General features: G+C 40.2%; 1 protein-coding gene across 3 annotated transcripts in view; it reads right to left on the bottom strand.

Annotated features, from left to right (window-relative positions):
- srrm4 (serine/arginine repetitive matrix 4) overlaps nt 1-22,837 on the bottom strand; it is an 81,048-nt gene that overhangs the window by 8,433 nt on the left and 49,778 nt on the right. For 2 of the 3 annotated variants that reach the window (XM_079571808.1, XM_079571807.1), the window contains exons 2-8: nt 13,549-13,683; nt 4,696-4,779; nt 4,274-4,354; nt 3,138-3,164; nt 2,860-2,910; nt 596-679; nt 107-233 (exon numbers count right to left, since the gene is read on the bottom strand). In XM_079571808.1, the coding sequence (XP_079427934.1) occupies nt 107-233; nt 596-679; nt 2,860-2,910; nt 3,138-3,164; nt 4,274-4,354; nt 4,696-4,779; nt 13,549-13,683 (589 nt within the window). The remainder of the gene's footprint in view (nt 1-106; nt 234-595; nt 680-2,859; nt 2,911-3,137; nt 3,165-4,273; nt 4,355-4,695; nt 4,780-13,548; nt 13,684-22,837) is intronic. The other variant, XM_079571809.1, reaches the window with a different exon arrangement.

The following is a 22,837-nucleotide window of genomic DNA, read 5'->3' as shown; positions in this document are numbered from 1 at the left end:
TTGATCGCACAGTCAGACAAATCAAATCGACCCCAAGTCAATCTCATTTTGGAGATTCAGGCTTATCAGACAAAAAACTATTAAAAACAAGTAAGTGCAAACTTACGCTGTTAGTTGAGAGGATGGACTGGTGCATCGAAGCACACTCAGCGTTATTTGGCATCCTCCACTTGAGCTGAGTTTGGCCCAGATCGCCGAGCACTGACTGCACCACTGACTTCTGCACATGGCGTCTGTGAAAACATCCACAACACTGTCAGACAAACAGCTTTTTAGTATTGACTCAGTTGTCTTTTCTTTTAGTTTTAGATTTCAAGGCCTTTTTTGGGGTTGCAGTGAGCTAAATGCCATTTAAGCTCTCAGAATCTAACTTCATGATAATAATATTCCATGGCAAATAACCATTTATCCAATCATTTTCATACAAAGAATTGATCGCAGTTTGGGGCCCTTCCCTGTGCGGCTGTGATAAGAGCCGGGAGTCCTGCCTCTGTCTTATCAGTCATCGTTGTGGAGTGACCAGGGAGCAGCGTCACATTGGGCTGATAAGATAAAGCGGTTTAGTGCTGGACAGACGGGGGACGGGGGCCCTCACCTGTCCTCCGGGGACGACTGACAGGAGGACGCTTCAGACGGAGACCTGTGATAGCGACGTCTCCTCCGGCCGTGGCTCCGAGAACTGAAGAGCAAACAACAGGAACACTGGGGATGATCATGGTATAGGACATGTGTATCTTAATGTCTTGGATTTGATTAGTGTTTATAGACGTGCTGTAGCATGTGTGAACAGTTGGTACAGCGGGTCACCTCATGATCGGAGGGTCGGGGCTCGAATCCCGCCTCCCGAAGCTGTACCTTGTCGTTGTGTCTTTGGGCAAGACCCTTCACCCACCTTGCATCTAGTGTGTGCGTACATTGGTATGAATGAGAGAGTGAATGGGTGAGTGGTTCCTTACTGTAGAGCACTTGATGAAGGTGGAAAAGCGCTATATATATCTCCAAATGATTAAATACAACAGCATTTCAATACATTTTAAAGGCTTTAAAGAACTGAAAATAGTAATTTGTTGAATTTGCAGCAATAGGAGGTCATATTTGCTGAAAACATCTTAACGGGTCAAGTTACATTTTAACAAAGGACCTCTTATTTGAAAGCAGCTTCAAAATTCTTGCATCCATTAAACTTGTGAGTTTTTGGGAGAGTTTCTTCTTGGATTTCTTTGCAGGATGTCAAAATAGCCTCCCGGAGCTGCTGTTAAGACGTGAACTGCCTCCCACCCTCATTGATGTTGCTTGAGGAGGCTCCAAAGGTTCTCAGTAGGGTTGAGGTCAGGGAAGGTCAGGGAAGGTCAGCAGCATGAGTTTCTCTCCTTTTATGCCCAAAGAAGCCAATGATGCAGAGGTATTCTTTACAGCATGACATGGTGCATTGTTATGCATGAAGATGATTTTGTTAAGGAAAGCACAGCTCTTCTTTTTGAATCATGGAAGAAAGTGGTCAGTTAGAAACTCCATATATTTTTCAGGGGTCGTTTCACACTTTCAGGGAGCCTATAGGGGCGGACCAGCTCTCTCCCCATGATTCCAGGCCAAAACATGACTCCGCCCCCTCCTTGTTGATGCCACAGCCTTGTTGGAACATGGTGGCCATTCACCAACCATCCACTACTCCATCCATCAGACAATCCAGGGTTACACGACACTCATCAGTGAACAAGACTGTTTGAAAATGAGTCTTCATGTATTTCTGGGCCCACTGCAGCCGTTTCTGTTCATGAGCATTTAATTCCGATAGACAGTTTATGCACAACTGCAAGCCTCTGGAGGGTCCTACACCTTGCTGATTGGGAGACTCAAGAGGCACCAGCAGCTTCAAATACCTGTATGCTGCTTTGTAGCAGCTGTTCTCTTAATCTGATGCATTTGTCTGGCAGAAACCATCCTCATTGTGCCTTTATCTGCACAAACCTGTGTGTGCTCTGAATCAGCCACAAATCTCTTAACAGTGCGATGATTATGCTTAATCTTTCGTGAAATATCGAAGGCTTTCATTCCTAGTCCAAGGCATTCAACTATTTCATGCTTTTCATCAGCAGAGAGATCCTTTTTCTTTCCCATATTGCTTGAAAATGGTGGTCTGCTTAATAATGTGGAACGTCCTTTTTCAGTAGTTTATCCCTTAACTGGGCTTAACCCGACAACTAATCATCACAGGCGTCTGAGATTGATGTCATTGATCCAAAGAGCCCTGAGACACAATGCCATCCATGAATAGTTTTTTTTTAAATTTTGCTATTATGACGCTGAAATAAAATTTGCATAATAATTTGGAACGTGCGTGAGTCTATTTACCACTGTGCCTTCATGAACCTTGTGTGCATAATTCTCAACCACCATTTGCACTAAAACTGCCAAAAAGGAGGAGAAAATAGGCTAAACTTCAGTGTGTTAATTTGAAAGATGAGACGTGTTTGAAACATAAGCGTACATTTAAAAAGCCTGAAGTAGAACCTTGATAAAGAAGAAAAGGGGGGTGAGTTGTGACTGCGCCTTGTGTTTAAAAAAGAATCTCTCTGTGCTTACAAACAACACGCCGCTCAACTCAAGTCCCAATTATGAAATGATGCAAGATCACAGCATGAAATAGGTGTCTCTTAGCCTCCGTCACCCCTCTCTCTCTCTCTCTCACTTTACAAGCTGTTTAACCGCTGTACACAAAAGACATAAAAGCTCCGCGTTGCATCGCGCTGGGGGAGTTTGGCGCCTGCCACGAGACGGCGGATCAGCGGGGTCGGGGGAAGTGTTGTAGGATTTGAAGAGAACATGATTCTGATGCAAGCGCCGCGCACACACACTGACCTTTTTTTGTGCCGCCGCTCATCCTTCCTCTTATGTTTCAGACCGGAGGAGCTGAGAGGATCACAGAGACGACAGCCGTGAGACGGAGTATTAGGGAGCACAAAGCTGCAGCATGAGACTGTTAAAAGGTGCACGCTTTGAGGACGCTAATGCAGCGTTAGCGCTAACAGCAGGTGTCAATGGTCGACAGCCCAGGTACCTCCAGGATTAGGAGTTCTTTCATTGTGACATTACAGAATATTCAAATGTGGAAGAGGGAATTAAAATGATATACGTACCGGTGTTTGGACTTTTTGGAGGTATATCTAAAATGGGAGAAACTAAAGGTTAGGTCAGTTCATATAAACGGTATGTCGTTGTATGAACTTTCACTAACAGGCACAGTTCAGTTTGGTACATTCCAAGAATTAACCCATTAACCCCTGCCTTAATCGGGCACATTTTCTCCAGTTTTACCCAAATCTTAAAGCGTCTTGACTGTAGAGTTTACAGCCTATAGGCCAGTGTCACACCTCATTTGAAAGCTAAGACCAACTGAATTCATCCAAGCTTCATCCTTGTTTTTGTTATCACGTTTTAGTCGTTTTTGTTGTGGTTTGATCATATTTTCATAGCTTTTTTATTGCCATTTTTGTCACGTTTTTGTCACATTTGGAATCACATTTTTGTTGCATTTTTTATCAAATTTTTGTTGCCTTTTTTAACCACATGTTTGCCCTGTTCTCATCATGTTTTCATTGTTTTTTTTGTTGCATTTTTATAACGTTTTTATCACATTTTTTGACGCATTTTCGTCACATTTCCGTTGCATTATTGTCCCTTTTTGTCACCTTTTCAACACGTTTTTGGTCCGTTTTGACCGCATTTCTTTTTGGTGTGTTATGTAAAAAAAAAAAAAAAAATGTGACCAAAACATGTCAAAAAAGATACAAAAAAGTGATGAAAACACAACCAAATGGACGAAAATGTGACAATCATAGCAAGAAAGAAGCTTAGATGAGTTCTGTAGGCCTTAGCTTTCAAATGAGGCTGTAAAGTCTCCAGTCGAGAAGCTTTTAGATTTGGGTAAAGCCGAACTGGTTAAGGCGGGGGTTAAGAGGTTAAAGATGAAGATACTAAACATGAATATACAGTAGAATGATAAGGATGATTTACAATGTTGTTCTATTACTGGCACATTAGATTCATACTTTCTTTCTTTTAACCTTTTAGACTTTATTGATTTATAGACCAAATTGTGTGCAGTTATAACACGGACTGACCTCAGCCAATAGAAGGATATGAATATTAGTACATTTCATGATGTTTGTATTTGCATAATCATGTAAGTGGGAGAAAAATAAGACGTGTAAGTGAAGAGTCAAGACTTCACTTCTAATATCATGGTCCTGGACTCATAGTAACATTGTCTTACTTGTGGCGCTTGCTTTTCTTGGAGCTCTTCTTCTTCTTCTTTTTCTTCTTTCGTATTGGCGACAGGCTGTGAGAACGAGACCTGCACGCAAAACCATACGAGGCACACATTTAAAGGAGTAAATACAGAGTTTAAAAATGTTAAAATTATATATTTTCCTCCCCCTACATGTTCCAGCCATGTCCTAATGTGCAGAAAGAGCCCAGACCTGTTCACCACAACTGCCTCTAAAATCCTGCACTGTCACTCAAAACGTTGTTACTTCGGGTCCGAATTGCCGTCATGCACGAGCTTAATATAGAAGGTGCAGTTACACGTATGACCTGAGGTGGCAGTAGTGAGCATAAAATGGCTAACTTGCATCTAGCCCCTTTAAATTTCATATTTAGATAATTCAAATACCCATGATTTTAGAAACAGACCTTTTCCTCTTCCGCTTGCGTTGGGACTTCCTCTTCTTCTTCTTCCCTTTGGGCCGAGGGGAAAGGTCCTCATCACAGGACGGACTGTAGAGAGAGAGAGAGACATAACAATGTAGTGTTTCAAGCCCACATATAAATTACTGACGAATGTGCTCACTTTCCAAAGCATGGAAAGAGTTTGGAATCGGTTGGAGTCACTCGACTGTTATTTATCCAAACTCCAAAGAAACACTGTGAAGTGAATTCAATCAAATTTGCTGCACTTTTCTTTTTTTCTTTTTTTTGCATCAACACAACTTTGCAACATAAACAGATCGCAGATAAAAGGCTGACAGCGTGTTTGGGGATTATTTATGATCGTGGGGCAGACAAGTTACAATCCATTTACCTTTAAAAACTGTGAAGGCAGAGGATTTAGACAGGGATATTTCATACTGGAGGTCGAGCACTGCTTGCGTATTTACTGGGATGTATTGTATCCATTTCGCATTTATTTACAACAAGCCTCTATAAAATATGAGGAACTCATTAACAGAAGTAAAGCAAAGTGAATAAGTTAGTTTACTGTTTAAAAATATATATATATATCTCATCAATAAATACAACAAATTGGGGACATGCATTTAGAAGTGAATCCACCCTATTGCTGCTTTCTGCCGCAGAGTTAGAAGTGACTGAAGCACAAAAGTGGTTGGACTTTGAAAAATCTCCCAAACACTTGAGAATGTTAGATAACCTCATGCAGTCGAGTTGTCGGGGGGAAAGTGATCCACATGAGTCATCTGCATCGGCGCACAGACGCACCCTAATTCTCTCACTCAACAATCCAGAGATTATGGGAGAGCCAAATGTCCCGGCGGAGATGATCCTATCACAACAGACAAATCATTCCCTGTGCTTCTGATGGGACGACTACGGCAGACAGGAGAGGAGGACAGGTGGAGGCTGAGCACAGATTACAGCGTTTTAAAAAAACAGTCTATTGATGGGACTTCGTCATGTCTATCCAAATCCACACAGAACGACAAGAACAACTAAGGTTGAATGTGAGAGAAAGCACTATTAAAGTTTTCCTTCTTTAGAGGTCCCAAAGGCAAACTGTTGAATGCACTGCCCTTGCTCCTTAGACAGGTTGGGTCTTTATCTGTTTATAAGTCAGCTCACTTAAGACATGCTTTTTCTTCCTTGATTTGAATTCCTATTAAGAGTAGATTTCGGTGTGTGTGTGTGTGTGTGTGTGATGGTGTGTTTTGTAGACATTGTTTGTAACATTGACCAATACTCACTGTATGCTTTGTACTTTTTCTATTTCCTCATTGTAGTTTTTCTGCTGTGTGCTGCAATATAGTGCTATTTTTTTTAACTGCGTTATCAATAAAGTTGGATTGGGTTGTTTTTGTCAGAATTTAAAACACAATTTATCTGGCTGGCAATATCAACAAATCCTACTGGGGAAAAAATTAAGAAAAAAGAAGCTACTTCCTCAAAAAGAAAAATCGATACGTTTCCTTACAAACAAACAAAACACTGTTCGTTCACCGTTAGTTCAAATCCATTAAAACGTAATGTCAGTGGATGATGCTTGTATGGAACATTTCCTTACTTTGTCAGTCCAAATCAGAGCAATAGCAGTTCCAGGGCTATACCAGTTACACTATTTACTTGTAGGGTTTTAACTAAGTCATGTCTTTCATGATGTTTAACAAAGAATGAGTTATAAGAACAGAAATGTGTATAAGGGATTCTTCTTCTTCTTCTTCTTCTTCTTCTTCTTCTTCTTCTTCTTCTTCTTCTTCTTCTTCTTCTTCTTAGGATTATTCCTTCTGAATAGCTTCTTATTTCACTTTCACGTTGTATTTCAAACGTACAGTACAGTTTCAAAAGCTTGTGCAATCACTTTCATTTGCAAAGCTCCATGAGCCAAACGTCTGACATTGACCATTGGGCTGCTTTCCACAAAGGCCCACGAGTACTTTATTTAATCAACAGAATCAAGCAAGAAAACACACACTCGGCTTTGTCCTGACTCACACTGTTGGCAGTGTAGAAAGATAAGAGGATAATTGGAGGTTAGTGCTGTATGTAAATCCATGTGTTTAGTGTGTAAGCTCCAGGGGTTTCAGCTGCAGCAGAGGAGAGGCCTACTCTTTACCGTTAGGCATTGTGTATATCACATGTGATGGCATTCATTTCTTTCCTAATGACCATACTGTCTGTGGACTAAATAACCAACGGGGCTGTCTGGGAAACGTTTTTTTTCTTCATCAAACCATTATATTTCTGAAAGGTTGCTGCAGGGTGCAGATTATAATAGATTCTATTTTCTTAACACTTGGATATGGCCTACTGTATTGCACAAAACGAAATGTATCACCTTCATGCGACCTTTTCAAGTGTATGAATTATAATGAGGGGAAAAGGTTACTATTACACACTATCAAATACTATAGTTAATCATGTTTAATCTTTCGGTTTAATTCAGTAAAGATGACCACAGCAAACCAAGGCTTTAGCTGGTTAATTTGCACATAATATCCTGGAGAATGTTGAGATTAAAAACCCTATTTTTCCCCAGCAGTGCAAACTAAAACTAAATAAAGCTAATTGTTTTGGCCTTCAATATTTTGCAAATGAAGCTTTTGATACATTTGTACATCGTGAACTAGCAGGCTATAGTTGTTAACTTTACCATAAAAGTTATGCTCCCTAAAAGTATCCACATCATGATCTCAAACATACTAGGGAGCTTTGTATTTATAGTTGCTGAAAGGCTTTACAGCAGTACTAAGTAACTCATGCCCCTAGCGCCACTGCAGGCGCAGGTCTCGTAGCATGTTAAGTTTTTTACTCATTAATTGTCTGTGAGAGTAAATACTACGCTGACAGAAAAGACAAAGGGAGAGAGGGATATTGTACATCCAATTGCACAATGGAGATACTTTTTTTCACTCAAACTTGGCTGTAAATACTGTTTAATTGGTGCTAGCTTTACCCGTTAGCCTGTTAGCTGCTTCTTTGTGCTTCCATTACTGTGTATTGGGGCCTCCGACCCGTTGTTTTCTGGCCAGAGACACCAGGGGGAGATGAAAGACCCCCCCAATCATCCCATTAACACTTGTATTACCCCCAGAGGGACTACAGAAAGGATTTATTAAGGTAAACAAGATAGTTTAAACAGCCTGGACTGAATTACACTTTCACAATATTGTTTGAATGTTCACGTTTATGTCAGGGGCTCTGGATGCTAGGATTCCTGGATGTGTCATAACACAGCGCAAAAGCCACAGAATGATGACTAAACGAACTTCCACTTCATTTTTAGTAATACGCATCTCATCATTTCCTGCCATGTGATTATCATATTTACAACTGACACAAGCGGCCAGCTTGTTTGGCCTTTAATCTATCCCCCCCGTCTTTTATGTACGCAACAGTAAATAATGCACAGACAGCAGGCGTGAGGTGAGCTGATCAGAGCCAACCCAGACAGTGACAAAGTGGGTCTGGAGTTGATATATGCGCCCGCAAAGCTCCCGAGACCGCGCGCCTGCTTCAATGGATGCAGAAGACTGTCTCCCCCGTAAAATAAATGACCAGACTTTGTGTAGTCTGCAGTTTGGGAGCATTAGGAACCCAAATGCATTAGGCCTTATTAGAATGGCCAAACCCAAGTAGCCTCTCCAGGTAATGAGAACGCTCTGTGACTCATTAGCACTTCCTTATGCAGAAAAGGCACGATTTAGCTCTTTTTTTCTTCTTCTTCTTCTTCTTCTTCCCATTCCCCGAAACTTTCTTTGTGCGGAAGAAAAACAATTTCACTTGATAAGGTGGAGAATGAGAGGGAAATGAAAGCGCAGTCAATTGGCTTCAGCGCAGGGAGTGGTGATTGCGTGGAACAATTCCGTATGAAGAGGCGATGGGAGATGTTTGATGAGAATGTACTCAGTGGTGAGAGCAGATGCCCCTTTCTCGAAAATGGCGTTTTGTTCTCTGTCTCAATATGATTTGTGCAGGGTTTTTTTTTCATTGTAACGGATGAAATATAGCTGGTAGTGCATGTTGTTGCCGCGTGACATTTTGCAGCTTACATAAAAGAAATGTGTGCGATGGCCCATAACACATTATCTTACAAAAATGCAGAACCGAACAGTTTGTATAGATGTTTCCAGTGAGTAAATATACTATACCGATTGTGGCTAATTCCATTTAACCTCTTAACTCCCACCTGAAATTAGCACATTTTCTCCAAGTTGGCTGTACCCAAATCTGGAGGTGAAATTCTGAAAATTAGAATATCGTTAAAAAGTGCGTTAATTTCTGTTATTCAACTTAAAGCAGTACTAAGTAACTCATGCCCCTTGAGGCCATAAGCGCCACTGCAGGTGTCGTAGCATGTTATGTTTTTTTACTCATTAATTGTCCGTGAGAATAAATACTACGCTGACAGAAAAGACTAAAGGAGAGAGGGATATTGTAATTACACAATGGAGATACTTTTTTTCACTCAAACTTGGCTGTAAATACTGTTTAAGTGGCGCTAGCCCGCAGTTAGCTTTGCCCGTTAGCCTGCTAGCTTCTTCTTCATGATTTCTTTAGTGTGTATTGGGGCCTCTGCCTCGGTGACTGGGAAAATTGCAATTGTGGTTTTCTGGCCAGAGACACCAGGGGGAGATGACAGACCCCAATCATCCCATTAACACTTGTATTACCCCCACAGGGACTACGAAAAGGTTTTATTAAGGTAAACAAGCTACTTAGTACTGCTTTAAACGGTGCAACTAATACATGATAGACTCATTACATGCAAAGTGAGAAATGTATAGCCTTGATTTGTTATAATTTTGATTATTATGGCTCAGCTTGTAAAAACCCCAAATTAGAAATCTCATAAAATAAGAATGTAAATCATCAATATTATAACAAATAAAGGCTTGACTTGTAATGAGTCTATATGATTAGATATTAGTTTCACATTTTAAGTTGAATTACAGAAATAAATGAACCTTTGAACAATATTCTAATTCTAATTCTCCGAGTTTCCCATGTATATTCAGTGAGCATTACTTAATGTGTTCCTTCTAGATAAGCAGTCATCTCATCTATGGAGATGTCCTTGTTCATAGCATCTTATGTATCTGCTGTATCTGTGCCTTTCATTTCATTCAACAAAGACAACTTTGACCTCTAACATCATTGGCCCACTCTGATCGTATAATCTTATACAGTCTGTATAAATACTGTGTCTTGGCTCTGGACCGACAGAGCATCTTTGTACAAACTGTACAAAATGTCTCTCCATATGCGTCACATAAACCTGCGTGCCTAATCCGAGACAACTTCTTTCCAGTTTTCATTCTACTTACACCAAACTAAACCAAACTAAACCACAATTGTTCCATAACAGTGGCAAAAATGTAAAAAAAAGACCACAAAAAAGTGACAAAAATGCAACAAAAAAAGCAGAAAAAAACAATCAAAATCACAACAAAGAAGAGACAAAAAAGAGATGAAAAAGTGACGAAAACACAATAAAAAATAAGCAACAATAAAATGATTAAAAGGTTAAAAAAAGAAAGAAAACGAACTGAAGAAAATGTGCTCAGTCTAGTAAGAGGTTAATAATGTATTCAAACATTCTGCATCTCCATATTTAACATTGCCTTTACGTTCGACACACTTTGGTCCCGTGTGTGAGCGGAGCTTGCTGAAAGATTTCTGATGAATCACTGTTGGTGAGCAGTCAATTTGGAGCAGGATGTAGTGTCCGGGCGGCCTCCTCTGGGCTGCCCTGTGGTCAGAGGTGGAGATTAACAAGTACCTCACTGCCCTCCTAATCACAGCTGCTTTACTTTCAGCACCGCACTCACACCGAGGACACTTGCCAAGGGACGGCCGAGCTCAGATTTATTTTGGGGGTGGAGGCGAAATGAAGTGGCCAATATCTCTAGGACTAATTGTAATTGGGAAAAAATGGGTCTGATTAAATTTATGTTGCAGTTTATTAAAACGTATTGCTCACACATTCAGCGTTTGTTCTGCAGACATTAGTATTTAGCCGTCCAAACATTCCAAATTACGAATGATTTTGCACATTTAGATGTTATCAAAGCCTAGAAATCGTTCATGAATCTACAAATCTTTTGAGATTTTACTTTGGATAAGAATTAGTGTGTAAAAGTGGCCTCCGAGCTAAATCAATAGCCACTAAACATCATCTTATAAGATGTATAGTATAGTGTATATAGATGTATAGTTATTGACAAAGAAACCCCATAAATGCTATGAATAATTCACAATTCATTTCAATGGGGACAGATGTACACATTTGTAGGAACAGACCTTCGAACCCAGGGCCTTCCAGCTGTGAAAGCACACAGAGCTTAGCTTACAAGAGTTATATCATGTCAAGGTAAACTTGACATTAGCTGCATTGGTAGATGCAAATGGTAGTCTCGATCCATGCCGTGTCCAACTGACTGAAGACAGCTTCATCCTCCAGGTTAACCTCCAGGTTATCATTATTACTTACAGTTGCATGCAATGATGCATTGAGAATTTTATTTAAAAAAGCCCTGATGGACAAGTGCCAGTGAACTCTTGTGTCAAATCGAGTAAACACTTTGCGAGCTGTCTTGAGAAACCTGATGTTCAAGTTCATATGTCACCTGAATGATTCCAAATTATCTATCTATCTATCTATCTATCTATCTATCTATCTATCTATCTATCTATCTATCTATCTATCTATCTATCTATCTATCTATCTATCTATCTATCTATCTATCTACCTACCTACCTACCTACCTACCTACCTACCTACCTACCTACCTACCTACCTACTACTATCTATCGTTGACAATAACAACATCATTTCGTTGACGCACCTTTTTAAAGACGATAATGTAACGATGACGAGCTCATCAGACCTTTCGCAAACAGAGCTATCGCGTGGAACGGGAGAACACACCCGGTAAATGTGAAAAAAAAAATCTCGAAGTGATGATCAAAGGACGAGGAGAGTGGCCGCTTTCGGGAAAAGTCCTGTTCACGATAACACTTCTGCCAGTGCCTATTGTGGTGTAATCTGTTTGTCAAAAGATATAAAAAGCCAAGAGATTATTATTATTTATCCCAATTTCCAAAACTGATCAAAATGAATTCTTACTTTTTATAATGAAACGGACTAAAACTTGACTAAAACTATCACATTTAAAAATGACTAAAATGTGACTAAAACTAAAACTAACTTTGAACACCTTCATTTTCACTCTCGACAGAGCAGCAATCATTCTCAGGGGAAGTTTGCATTGTATTTCTCCACATCAAAAGTTTTACCTTCCACAGAGAGCGTTCCAGGTTTGATGGGGATGATGCCCCGCTCAGCACTTCTTGGAAAAGCTCGGGAAAGTGCTAATTAATTTTATCTTCAAAAAGGTAAATATAATAAGATTCCACCTCCAAACGAGAAGCCATTCTTGACGTGAGACGTTTCATATGCAGGTGTGGAAGCAGCATATGCCCTGTCAAAACCTCCAGATGTCTTCAGATTTCTCTAACTTGATAAGACTGTTTACATTATGTCAGGCTTGAATAGCTATGCAGTCGCAAGTACCATTATGCTTATCTATGTATATGTTTGGGAGACCAGGTGAGAATATCTTGGGTAGCTGGTAGGGCTGAAAGATATGTCGTTATCGTATAGATAGATAGATAGATAGATAGATAGATAGATAGATAGATAGATAGATAGATAGATAGATAGATAGATAGATAGATAGATAGATAGGCGCCACCATTGCTGCAGTACCTCGATATCGCCGCTAGTCTCCCATTAGAATGCAGTGCGCTTTAGACATGTTATATAAAGCCTGGTTTCTAATTTTGTTAAACTTTCTACAGCTAGATATTCTTCCTGTGATAACACTGGGTTAGTTACAAACCAGGCTGGTTTTCGTAAAAAGTTTTTTTTAGAAATCTCGTACTAATGAGGGTTTGTTAGCATTGGAGCTTCGCGAGCTACACGTCACGCAAGGGCCAAGTCTACAGTGAAGATTCTGCCCTTTTTTCGGTCTATGGTCCAGCCTGATCCCCCTCTGTATACAAAAAACACAGAGGGGGATCATTCTGGTCCCACCAGGCTAGGGGAAACCGGAGTACCCGGAGGAAACCTATGCAGACACGGGGAGAATATGCAAACTCCACACAGAAAGGTGCCCGTCAAGGTGGGAATCGAACCCAGGACCTTCTAGCTGTTAGGCAAGAGCGCTACCCGTTGCACCACTTCCATGTGAGGAGTTTACAGCCTCCATTTGAGAAGCTTTTAGATTTGGGTAAAGCTGAACTGAAGAAAATGTACTTGGTTAAAGGTTAATGATTGTTTATCATAATATCCCCCAATTCAATCTTTTACCACTTCATCGTCAAATATTCTGGAGCCCTTTTGCGTATTACAGTAGTTACAGTGTATTATGGTCCTTGTTGTATTTCCAGTACTATGTTTAAAGACAGTCTAAGACGCAAATCTCTACATGGCTACTTGCAAATAAAGCAAAAGCAAAAAATATGTTAAATAACAACCAACCAGATATCTACCTCCACTCTAAAGGCTAAATGAAGGCACTGCAAAGGTAACACATGTAAAGGTAATTATTATGGTTCACTGAAATGGGACCTCTATAGTTTCTATGGAAATAACAATCACAGATCTTGTCTCTTCACCTTTCGACCATGATGCTTCCTCAACCCATCTCTCCACAGCGGCAAAACCATCAGCCACCTCAGCATCTCAAGCGGCACCCATGAGCTGATCTCTTCAAAAATCCTCTTAGCTTCAGCATAGTAATTCATTCTCACCTCCTCTTCCGGCGATGGCTGTGGTGTTTGTGTCCTCTTCTCTTCACAGGCCCGTTCCTCGCTGTAGTGGCGTGATCGAGCTTCACGCTTTTTCTCTCTTCAGCGTTGAGCGTCTGACATGCTGTTGTCTGCACGCTGCAAAGAAAAGCAAGACACTGACTTACAATGGGCATTTTTGACACATTTCTCCAGTCGTAATCCGACTACTGCGAGGATGCCTTTTGCGCTCGGTGAAGCCTTTTTTGTCATCCGGTCGACTGGCTGGGTGTTTAATTCCCTTTCATTTCTACCCGCCGGCATTCTCTGGCGAAATTGGAGGTCGGCCATTGACTATTCAAATGGAGGTGTCAATTGAAATGTAGTTATTTACACGCTTCAGTTGCTCTGCCATTCGGGGGAAATGGCGTTTTTTTTTCTTCTTTTTTTTCTGAACTTGTGCAGATGCAGCGATCTCCATGAAGTTCCTTTTGAGTAATAATTTGTTCACTGTTGAGGTGGAAGATTTTTTATTTTTGCTACAACTACTGTTATTAGTACTAGGGCCACTTACCACTATACACTTACCATTTTAAAGTAAATTGTCTGTATTACTTCTAGTTTACAAGTACTAATTTGTTTTAATGCTTAGCTAAAATAATGTCACTGTGTCACAGAGATATGACACTTCACCCACTTTAAAACAAAAGGAAAAACATTTTTTTTAAAAGGCTTTTAACCTTGTACTCGTCTCAAAACTGCTTTACAAATGAGCCGGTATGAAGCAATGACTAAATAAACTGAGCAATTAGAAGTGCACACAGCCCTTGCTCTGCCTATTATCCGCTGTTTTAGTCATGGGAGATTTGAGCGTAATTACACATTCTCCTCTTCTATGAGTGGCTGGGTTTGATTGTAATGAGAAGATAATCACACAGTTAGATTAGTCCGTCATCGCAGTAGCCCCACGTCCCTCCGAGAAGAGCAGGGGGCAGCAAACTTGGCTGATCTATCCAAGCACACGCACCTTTCACTTTTTATCAGGGCACCCGCGGCGCAGGGCTAATCATGTAAAAAAAAAAGAAAAAGGCAAGGCAAAATGTTACAGGGATATTTCAGGATTTTTGACATAGGCTATCATTTCCTAGTTATCCAGAGTGTTGCTGATTTCTGGAGATTTTTTTTTGTTGCAATTCATGCAGTTCATAACCACATAAATGTCTGTGTCCATAGAATAATTTTTGGAATATAACTGACCTTGCATCACATGAATAATCGCATTTTGAGGGACTATTTTCTTGCAGATCACTCCGCCGCCGCGTAGCTTATACAACCACGAAGCTGATGCTGCTCAAATATAAGGTTTTTTTAAATGCAAAATGGTTAAAATTACACGACACAGACATTTATATGGTTAGTCTGGCAATATAAGTAATTTGCCTCTAGCTGCACTGTGGAGTGTGTCAGACTGTTTTTAATGCAGGCTAGCTGATATCATAGAAATGCGCTAGCCTTGCATTAGCCTAAATATAAGAACTGCTTGAATTACAGCAAAAAATATCTCCAGAAATCAGCAACACTCTGGATAACTAGGAAATGAGGCCCTATGTCAAAAATCCTAAAATATCCCTTTAAGACTGAATTGCACGGATAAGAAGTGAGATGGGAAGATGAGAAAAATGCATAAGAAAGTGTGAGTATTGTGTAATAGATTGCATGAAGCAAAGACACTGTTTTGCATAAAAAATCAAAACAATCCCAATGCAAACCAAGCAAATGTCTCTTTAGAAACTTCTATCATTGCTCGTCAAAGTTTCCACTACATTTGTTTTGTCGCCTAAAATAGCAAAGGCACTCAAAGCACTCATCAAGGCACAATATAGCTTTCTCTCTCACCAACAAACTGCAAGATGGTGACAAAGAAAATAACCAATAATTCTCAAATTCTCAAATAAACCAACAACAATCATTTTAATTGTGTAGCAATTAAAGTTGAATAGATCTGGCCAAAGAGACCAAACATTTCCATTTGCCGGTTTCAGCGCAGAACCAGGAGAAAGCAATCAAACCAGCTAAAGTCAAACAACGCAATCTCAAATCTACCTCAGACTGGTCCAATCTACCGCCAAAAAGCAACAATTTGTTGTCGCTGCAGCTTGAGCGTACTTGTGGAAATAGACCAAGTCTGCTTCAATTGGACCCTATATAAACACAACGAAAGGTTAACGTTTGTTTCTGGTTTGAGAGAATGAAGAAAAAAAAAAAAAAAACAACATCTTCACCATCACTTCAGGAGATCAGCTGTGAGTTACGACCAGTGTGGTTTGCCAGACAGAAGCCGACAATCAGCACGTTTGCTTGAAAAGGTACCTCAAAATATCAAAGGGTTTAGAAGCTGTTGATTAAACTAAACTGTGCTTCTTCACATTTTTATCTTACATTTTAGAGAACTTTCCAGGCTAAAATCCCCAATTTAGGCGATGCCATATAACATGCTTTTATAGCCTATATAAGAGGACGGATCAGAGGATTGTGTATGCAAATACTATGAGGATTAAGTGCTCATAGAACTCAATGATTATTAGTACAAGATAAACCAACAAAATCCTGTTGGGATTTGTTTACTCGATCCCAGAAAAATGTGGATGCAAGTGATGTTTTACACAAATGCATGCCCTCTATTGTGGCACCACTGATTAAATAGTCGTGTAGGTCGTTTTGCATTATTATGGAGATGATCTGACCCCAAGACCCACATGATTTATGTAGTTCTCCAGCAACAACTGTAACAAATAAAATGCATTAAATATATCTTATTTCCTTGCATCAGAATCTTAAAGGAACAGGCCACCGTTTTAGCCTCTTCACGGGGGTGAAATTAGAAGCGACCCAGCTCTTCCATGTTTTCCCTATTTAAATACAGTTGCAGGAATATCTTTCTTTCTTTAGGAGTGAAGATATTACTGTGCAGTCGTCAAAGTGCTCCTAAGGTGTTATTACGCCTTACAATAGAGTACCCCTTTTTATCCACTTAGAAAATCGACATATTTAATTTTGTGTAACTATGCTTGGATTGTGTAACTACTCGCGTAACCGTCTTTACAGTGGCGTAGCAAGGGTACCAAGGGGCCCCAAGCAAGTATGTTGGTAGGTGGCCGCCCGGTGTACTGTGCATTGGGAGAGAGGATGTCATTTTGGCAGGAGCGGGTCACCTGACAACTCCCATAATGCAGTTCTCTAAATAGGTTTTGCTCAGAACAGAAAGCTGAGGTTCTTTAGGTCATGAAGAGAGTTACAATAAACTGGTTTCACTATTAGAAATATAATCTGGTGGAGCCATGAGTAAAAAAGTGTGTCCTCTGCTCCTTATAAATTAACATAGGGAACCATGACTCACTAAAGCATGCAGCAGGATGGGGATAAACAGCGCCACGGAGCATTAGTGGAGAAATGATGTACCTACTGTGTATATCAAGCGTTTACCACATGCTCCACAATAACGGCTGGTACATGGGGGCCCTTGACTGTTGGGGGCCCGGGAAAACGTGGAAGAACTTCTAACTTCACTCCCGTTTGGGTCCATAGGAATATGCTCGAAGAGGCGAAATGCTAACAACATATTTGGTCTTCCAGACGGTTATGCATCAACTCCTCTAAGTTCAGGTAAGACCATATCTCAGTATGGAAAAATGGTGGCCTGTTCCTTTATTTGCCACAACCACTAACTGATGCATGTATGTTTTGTTTTTAAGCTGTTTTTTTCCCCCACAGTACAGATTTTTGTACATGTGTGTAGAGTGGAAATGTTAATGAGAGCTAAAATTGCACTTCAAATGCTATAAATTACAGTGATCTTGAACATGGCTTACAAGAACAATGCAATTAGTATTGTATTGTGTAAGTGTCTTATGTAGTGCATCAAGAAGTCAAGCCTGAGGACTTCTTGTGCTGGTCCAAAACCTGGATACATATGATACATATGAGAGAGTGAAATAGGTTAAAATAGGTGTTTCTTTAGGGGCCTTTCTGAGTTTTCATGTTCTTCCTGGGTCAGGTGGAGGTCAAATGTAAGATACTCTGTGTATTTGATGAAGAGAGATGCTTAGCTGTAGTTTCTCAAATGGAACATAAAACATTTAACTTGTGTTGGGGAAAGATGTAGATTTTATTGTTGCAAATGTCTTGAAAAATACTTTGCTCTTGCTTGTTTTGCATTTGTCCTTTGATGACTCACCGACTATTTTTAATCGACTTCATCAACGCGCTCTTAAGGACAAAAGCTATTTGTAATCCGAAACGTCTAATCTACCCATCTGTGCGACTGTTGATTGCTCTGCTCCATGTTGTGATATTCATAGAAAAATATCATCCACCGCCCGCACCAGGGGACCCTCATCAGAGTTTGTGTACAGTTTCATTGTCCACAGCCCATTTGCCAGGAAAAATGAGATAAAGTGCCACAATATTTGCCAAAGTAATCTGCCAGCTGCTGTACAACGGCTCACTGCAGGGAGGCATCTGGCGACATTGTACAGGTGCACGATCGCAAGCCATTAACAGTCACAAACAAACAGGGGCTACACAGATCAAATGTTTGCGGTGGAAATGTGTAGGAATCAAACCCGCAATTATCACAGACTGCGATTCAAAGCTCCAATTACGTTCGGCAAAAGCGTGTTTTCATCTGCGCTCTCACTATTTGAAATGGAGTGTTTACCCGAGGCGTGTGGCGTTTAGCTTTAGCGGTTCTAGTGGAGCGAAGTGTGTGCAGAGGATCTCCTGGGACTATGGAAGATACATAACACGATTTTTTCCCCCCCTGCTACACTCTATTTGCAACTACCGAATCTGAACATGTTTGTAAGGCTTTGGTTCTCTGATCTATGTTCTCTTCTGTTCAAAGGGATTCTTTTCTTCCTTCAAGCGTTTGCCTTCACAGCTTTGCCACGGAGTAGCTGTAGGATACAACCATTTGGACAGAATACAGTATGAAGCAGAGCAGTTGGTTTAAAGCCAAGATTTACCCATGTAGTGGATCAAACTAACGGTATATGTAGGATTGATTAGAAATATATTCTATCCACCTTTTTCCTGGGGTCACTCATGTAGACACAAGGATGGGGGCAGTTCCCTGATATGCTGGAAACGATATTCTAAACGATCAGTAGCATTTGATAAGATGTCCTGGTGCAGCTGTTCGTGGTTGAAATAAAAACCAGAGAAAGTGACATTTGTGGCTCTGCAGTGTGCACTGTTTGGAACATGCTCCTGGACTAAAGCTGAGCTTGCACTGTAACATTTTAAGGGTGATTTTGAACATGTCGACTGCGACTGACTCTCATACAGCGAAAGCTCGAGCCCACGGAAGTGTTTTACACTGCAAAGAGCGATAACGCACACGACTGACCTGCTCACCCTGCACGAGTGACATGAACCAAGCCCTGTGAGGCGAAGCTGAGCTGGGTCTCTCATACACTGCAGTTTGAATTTATTAGTTGTAGAAAGAGCGTTCCAACTGTTTCTGTTTCTGATTGTTTCTGAGTAAAAGACAAAAAAAATGTCTGTGTCGGTGGAGTAATTTTTGAAATAAAACTGACCTTGCATCACATGAATGATCGCATTTTGAGGGACTATTTTCTAGCAGATCACTCCGCCGCCGCGTAGCTTATACTACCACAAAGCTGATGCTGCTCAAATATACGTTTTTTTAAATACAAAATGGTTACAATAATTCTATTGACACAGACATTTATATGGTTAGTCTGGTGTTATAAGTGATTTGCCTCAGGTGCTCTGTGGAGCGGGTCAGACTGTTTTAATGCAGGCTAGCTGATATTGTAGAAATGCACTAGCCTTGCATTAGCCTAGCGCCACGAAACTCTTCAAACATGAGAACTGCATAAATTACAAAAAAAATATCTCCAGAAATTAGAAACACTCTGTATAACTAGGAAAAGAGGCCCTATGTCAAAAATCCTCAAATATCCCTTTAAGTGGAGACAACATGCCCATTGGTCAGAAAATTCTTCGATGGTGCAATTTTCCCTCACAAGTTTATTGTGAGCAGCTAATCGTGGCTTGTAGTTTAGTTTCAGCTGTGACAGCTCATGTTCCAACATATTTTATGTCTCTAAAGCTCATAAAAAGTGGATTAGGGCGAACAGTCGACATGCAAACAAACATAAGGTGGATCGCTCTGTGTTAGATTCCAAAATAGAAACTCAGCCAGAAAGATGTGTTTCAGTGATTTGTAGTAAAAATATTTCAATTAGTTTCAAATTGTAAATAATTCATATAACTGACATATAAGCTCATTTTAATCAAAAGCATCAATTTAATTAAAAGCATTAGTTGGGAACTTAATCATGGATATTTTGCATTTAAAACGAAATAATGTTGGTGTAAAGAAAAGACAGTAAGAGTGTGAGAGAGTGGACTGGATAGGCTTTCAAATTGGCTTGAAGTTCCCTCTGCAGGCGACAATGGAAACTATATCAAAGAACAGTGGAAAAAAGCTTTCACTTTTGGTTAAATCGGCAGCTAGCAAATCAACGGCTCAGAACAGGTCCATTGATTGATTATAGGCTTTAGAATTGGACAATTTTGTGTTTCATTTGTACAATGACAAAATCCAAACGCATAAGAGGAAGAAACAACCAAAGCTCAAAAAGGTGGATTTACATGCATGCCTTTAAATACATGAAAATGTTTTTCCTAACAGGGCAGTGGAATAAATGTGGTAACCAAACTGAAGAGGATTTGCAAGATCAATAATCCTAAAGCAAAAGGAAACAACAGCCTTAAACACATAATCAATTCCTTTGAGAAATCCGAACAAGACTATTCTGTATTTTGTTGAAACTTGGCCAGCACTTACATTCCTCACAGATCAGCAGTTTCTATTACACTATCTGCTAAGTGCCACTTAATTATATTTCATTCTTCGTCAAAACATGCTTATTTTGCACTTACACCTCTCGATCTCTGCAGTGGCCCTGATTTGCAAAGATGTGACAAATCGTTCCAATTATCACATAACATAAGGCCCACTGTAGGCAACAAGCTGGTAAACACGTCAATTTGAGACGACTGTGAAGAGCTTGTTTGAACTGGATCTCCTGGGAATTGCAGCCCCAATCTGTTTCCATGGTATAGATTATTTTCCATGCACGTCCATCAAAGACTGACAAAAGATACTGAAACCATTGTCTTGTTAGAGCGGACATAATTATCATGTGTTATTTTTCACAAATTTAATAAAAGACCCTTCGAACACCTTTAAGCTATTGCTCAGTTTGACTTTACTTTCATATTGGAAGCTGTCATATCACGTATCATAGCTAGAAATGGGCTAAAACCACAAACAAAAGTCAATGGGGCGACCATACACGGTCGCAAACCAAACCACATATGAAGTGTTTTTTGTTTTTAACTGGACCTCGAGTCTGCAATAAAGGTTGATGATGATGTTTTAGGTTTATGGATTAATAAATGTTAAGCTGGAGTAACCTGTCAGTCCAAGTCCCATAGTAACACTGACAAGCAATTACGTGCTGCTAATCCATTATGTGTAAGAACCAATGACGAGGCGACTTAACACAAAAAGCCTTCAAAAGCATGGGGAGACTGTCATTAAACTCATTTAGGAAACAATTATTTAGAACGCACTTAAACTCTGAGCATCTCCTGAATTATTGATGATACACACTAATGACCTCCTATGTTGGGAGAAGAGAATGCTGCAGACACAATCGTACAACATAGGACCAAACTGCTCTACATGCGGTTTTGTTGCCAATTATCTCAGCTAATGATAATTGAATGGCTTTATGGGTATATAAATGGTGTATTCCATGCTATTAAGTTGGAGCACACAATTCAAACTTCATAGTGTGCAGAATTAATCTAATCAAAACTCCACGTAGCAAATCACTGACAGCAATCATTTGAGCAGTTGCAAGAAACCAAATGTAAAGTCTCCTTGTTGTTTAGACCTCAAAAATCACTTCCAAAAGGCCCCTGATTTTTGTATTGTCAGTGTTTCAGACTGTGTTTGAAATGTGCCCAGTGAAGTACATCTTCATTTCAACATTTAAATTGTAAATGTACTTGCAACTGCACCGCTTGTCTGATATTCATGTTTTAGTCAAATCTTTCCAATTGCAAAATAGGGCCATTACTTTCGTCGATTGCTTCAACAGGCTTTACTCTGGTGGTAAAAATGTGAGGGACCATGAGGTAAAAAGTGTAAAGAGATGCTGGCACTCCTTGCTTTCTGTCTAACGGACTGAAATAGGACAAGTCTTCGCATTCTTGCCCTTCTTACTTATGACACGTCAACAATATAATCACTCGACGAACCTCTAACCCATTTACGGTCATACACAGGTGTGCAGGTCAGAAGTGGATCGTAATGACCTCAATTTGGACCCTGACCCACTGTGTGAGAACCACTACCAATTTGGTGCTGTCAGACTGGTGTTTAGGACTTCAGTCTTTTTTCCCTACTTTTTTAAAATGGTAAATCACCTCTGGTCCCTAGTTGGCACACAGTATGCATAGATCCTTATGGTTTGGGTTAGGATTAAAGTATGTTCCAGATTTTTATGCAAATTGTATGTCAGTATCATAAAGGTAAAAACAAATGCTTTTTTTTTCTTCAATTAAACTCATGGATGGTATTGTGTCTCTGGGCTCTTTGAATCACTGACATCAATCTCAGATGCCTGTGAAGATCAGTTGTCAGGTTAACCCCAGGTAAGGGAAAAACTACTGAAACAGGACATTCCTCATCATTAAGCAGACCACCATTTTCCAGCAATCTGGGAAAGAAAATCTCTCTGCTGATGACAAGCGTGAAATGATTTAATACTTTCGACTAGGTATGAAAACCTTTGATATTTCTCAAAAGATTAAGCGCAATCATCGTACTGTTAAGAGATTGATGGCTGATTCAGAGCACAGAGGGTTTGTGCAGATAAAGGCACAATGAGGACGGTTTCTGCCAGACAAAAACATCAGATTAAGAGAACAGCTGCTACAAAGCTGCAAACAGGTATTTGACATGTAGCTGCTGGTGCCTCTGGAGTCTCCCGAACATCAAGGTGTAGGACCCTCCAGAGGCTGCAGCTGTGAATAAACCTTCTATCCAGCCTCTACTAAACTGTTCATTGAAGCTGACGAGCAGAAATGGCTGCAGTGGCTCAGAAATACAAGAAGACTCATTTCCAAACAGTCTTGTTCACTGATGAGTGCAGTGTAACTCTGGATGGCCAGATGGATGGAGCAGTGGATGGTTGGTGAATGGAAAAAG

The sequence above is a fragment of the Gobius niger genome, assembly GCF_951799975.1.
Source record: "Gobius niger genome assembly, chromosome: 1".
NCBI classification, from domain to species: Eukaryota; Metazoa; Chordata; class Actinopteri; order Gobiiformes; family Gobiidae; genus Gobius; species Gobius niger.
This window is presented reverse-complemented; position numbering and strand designations above follow the sequence as displayed.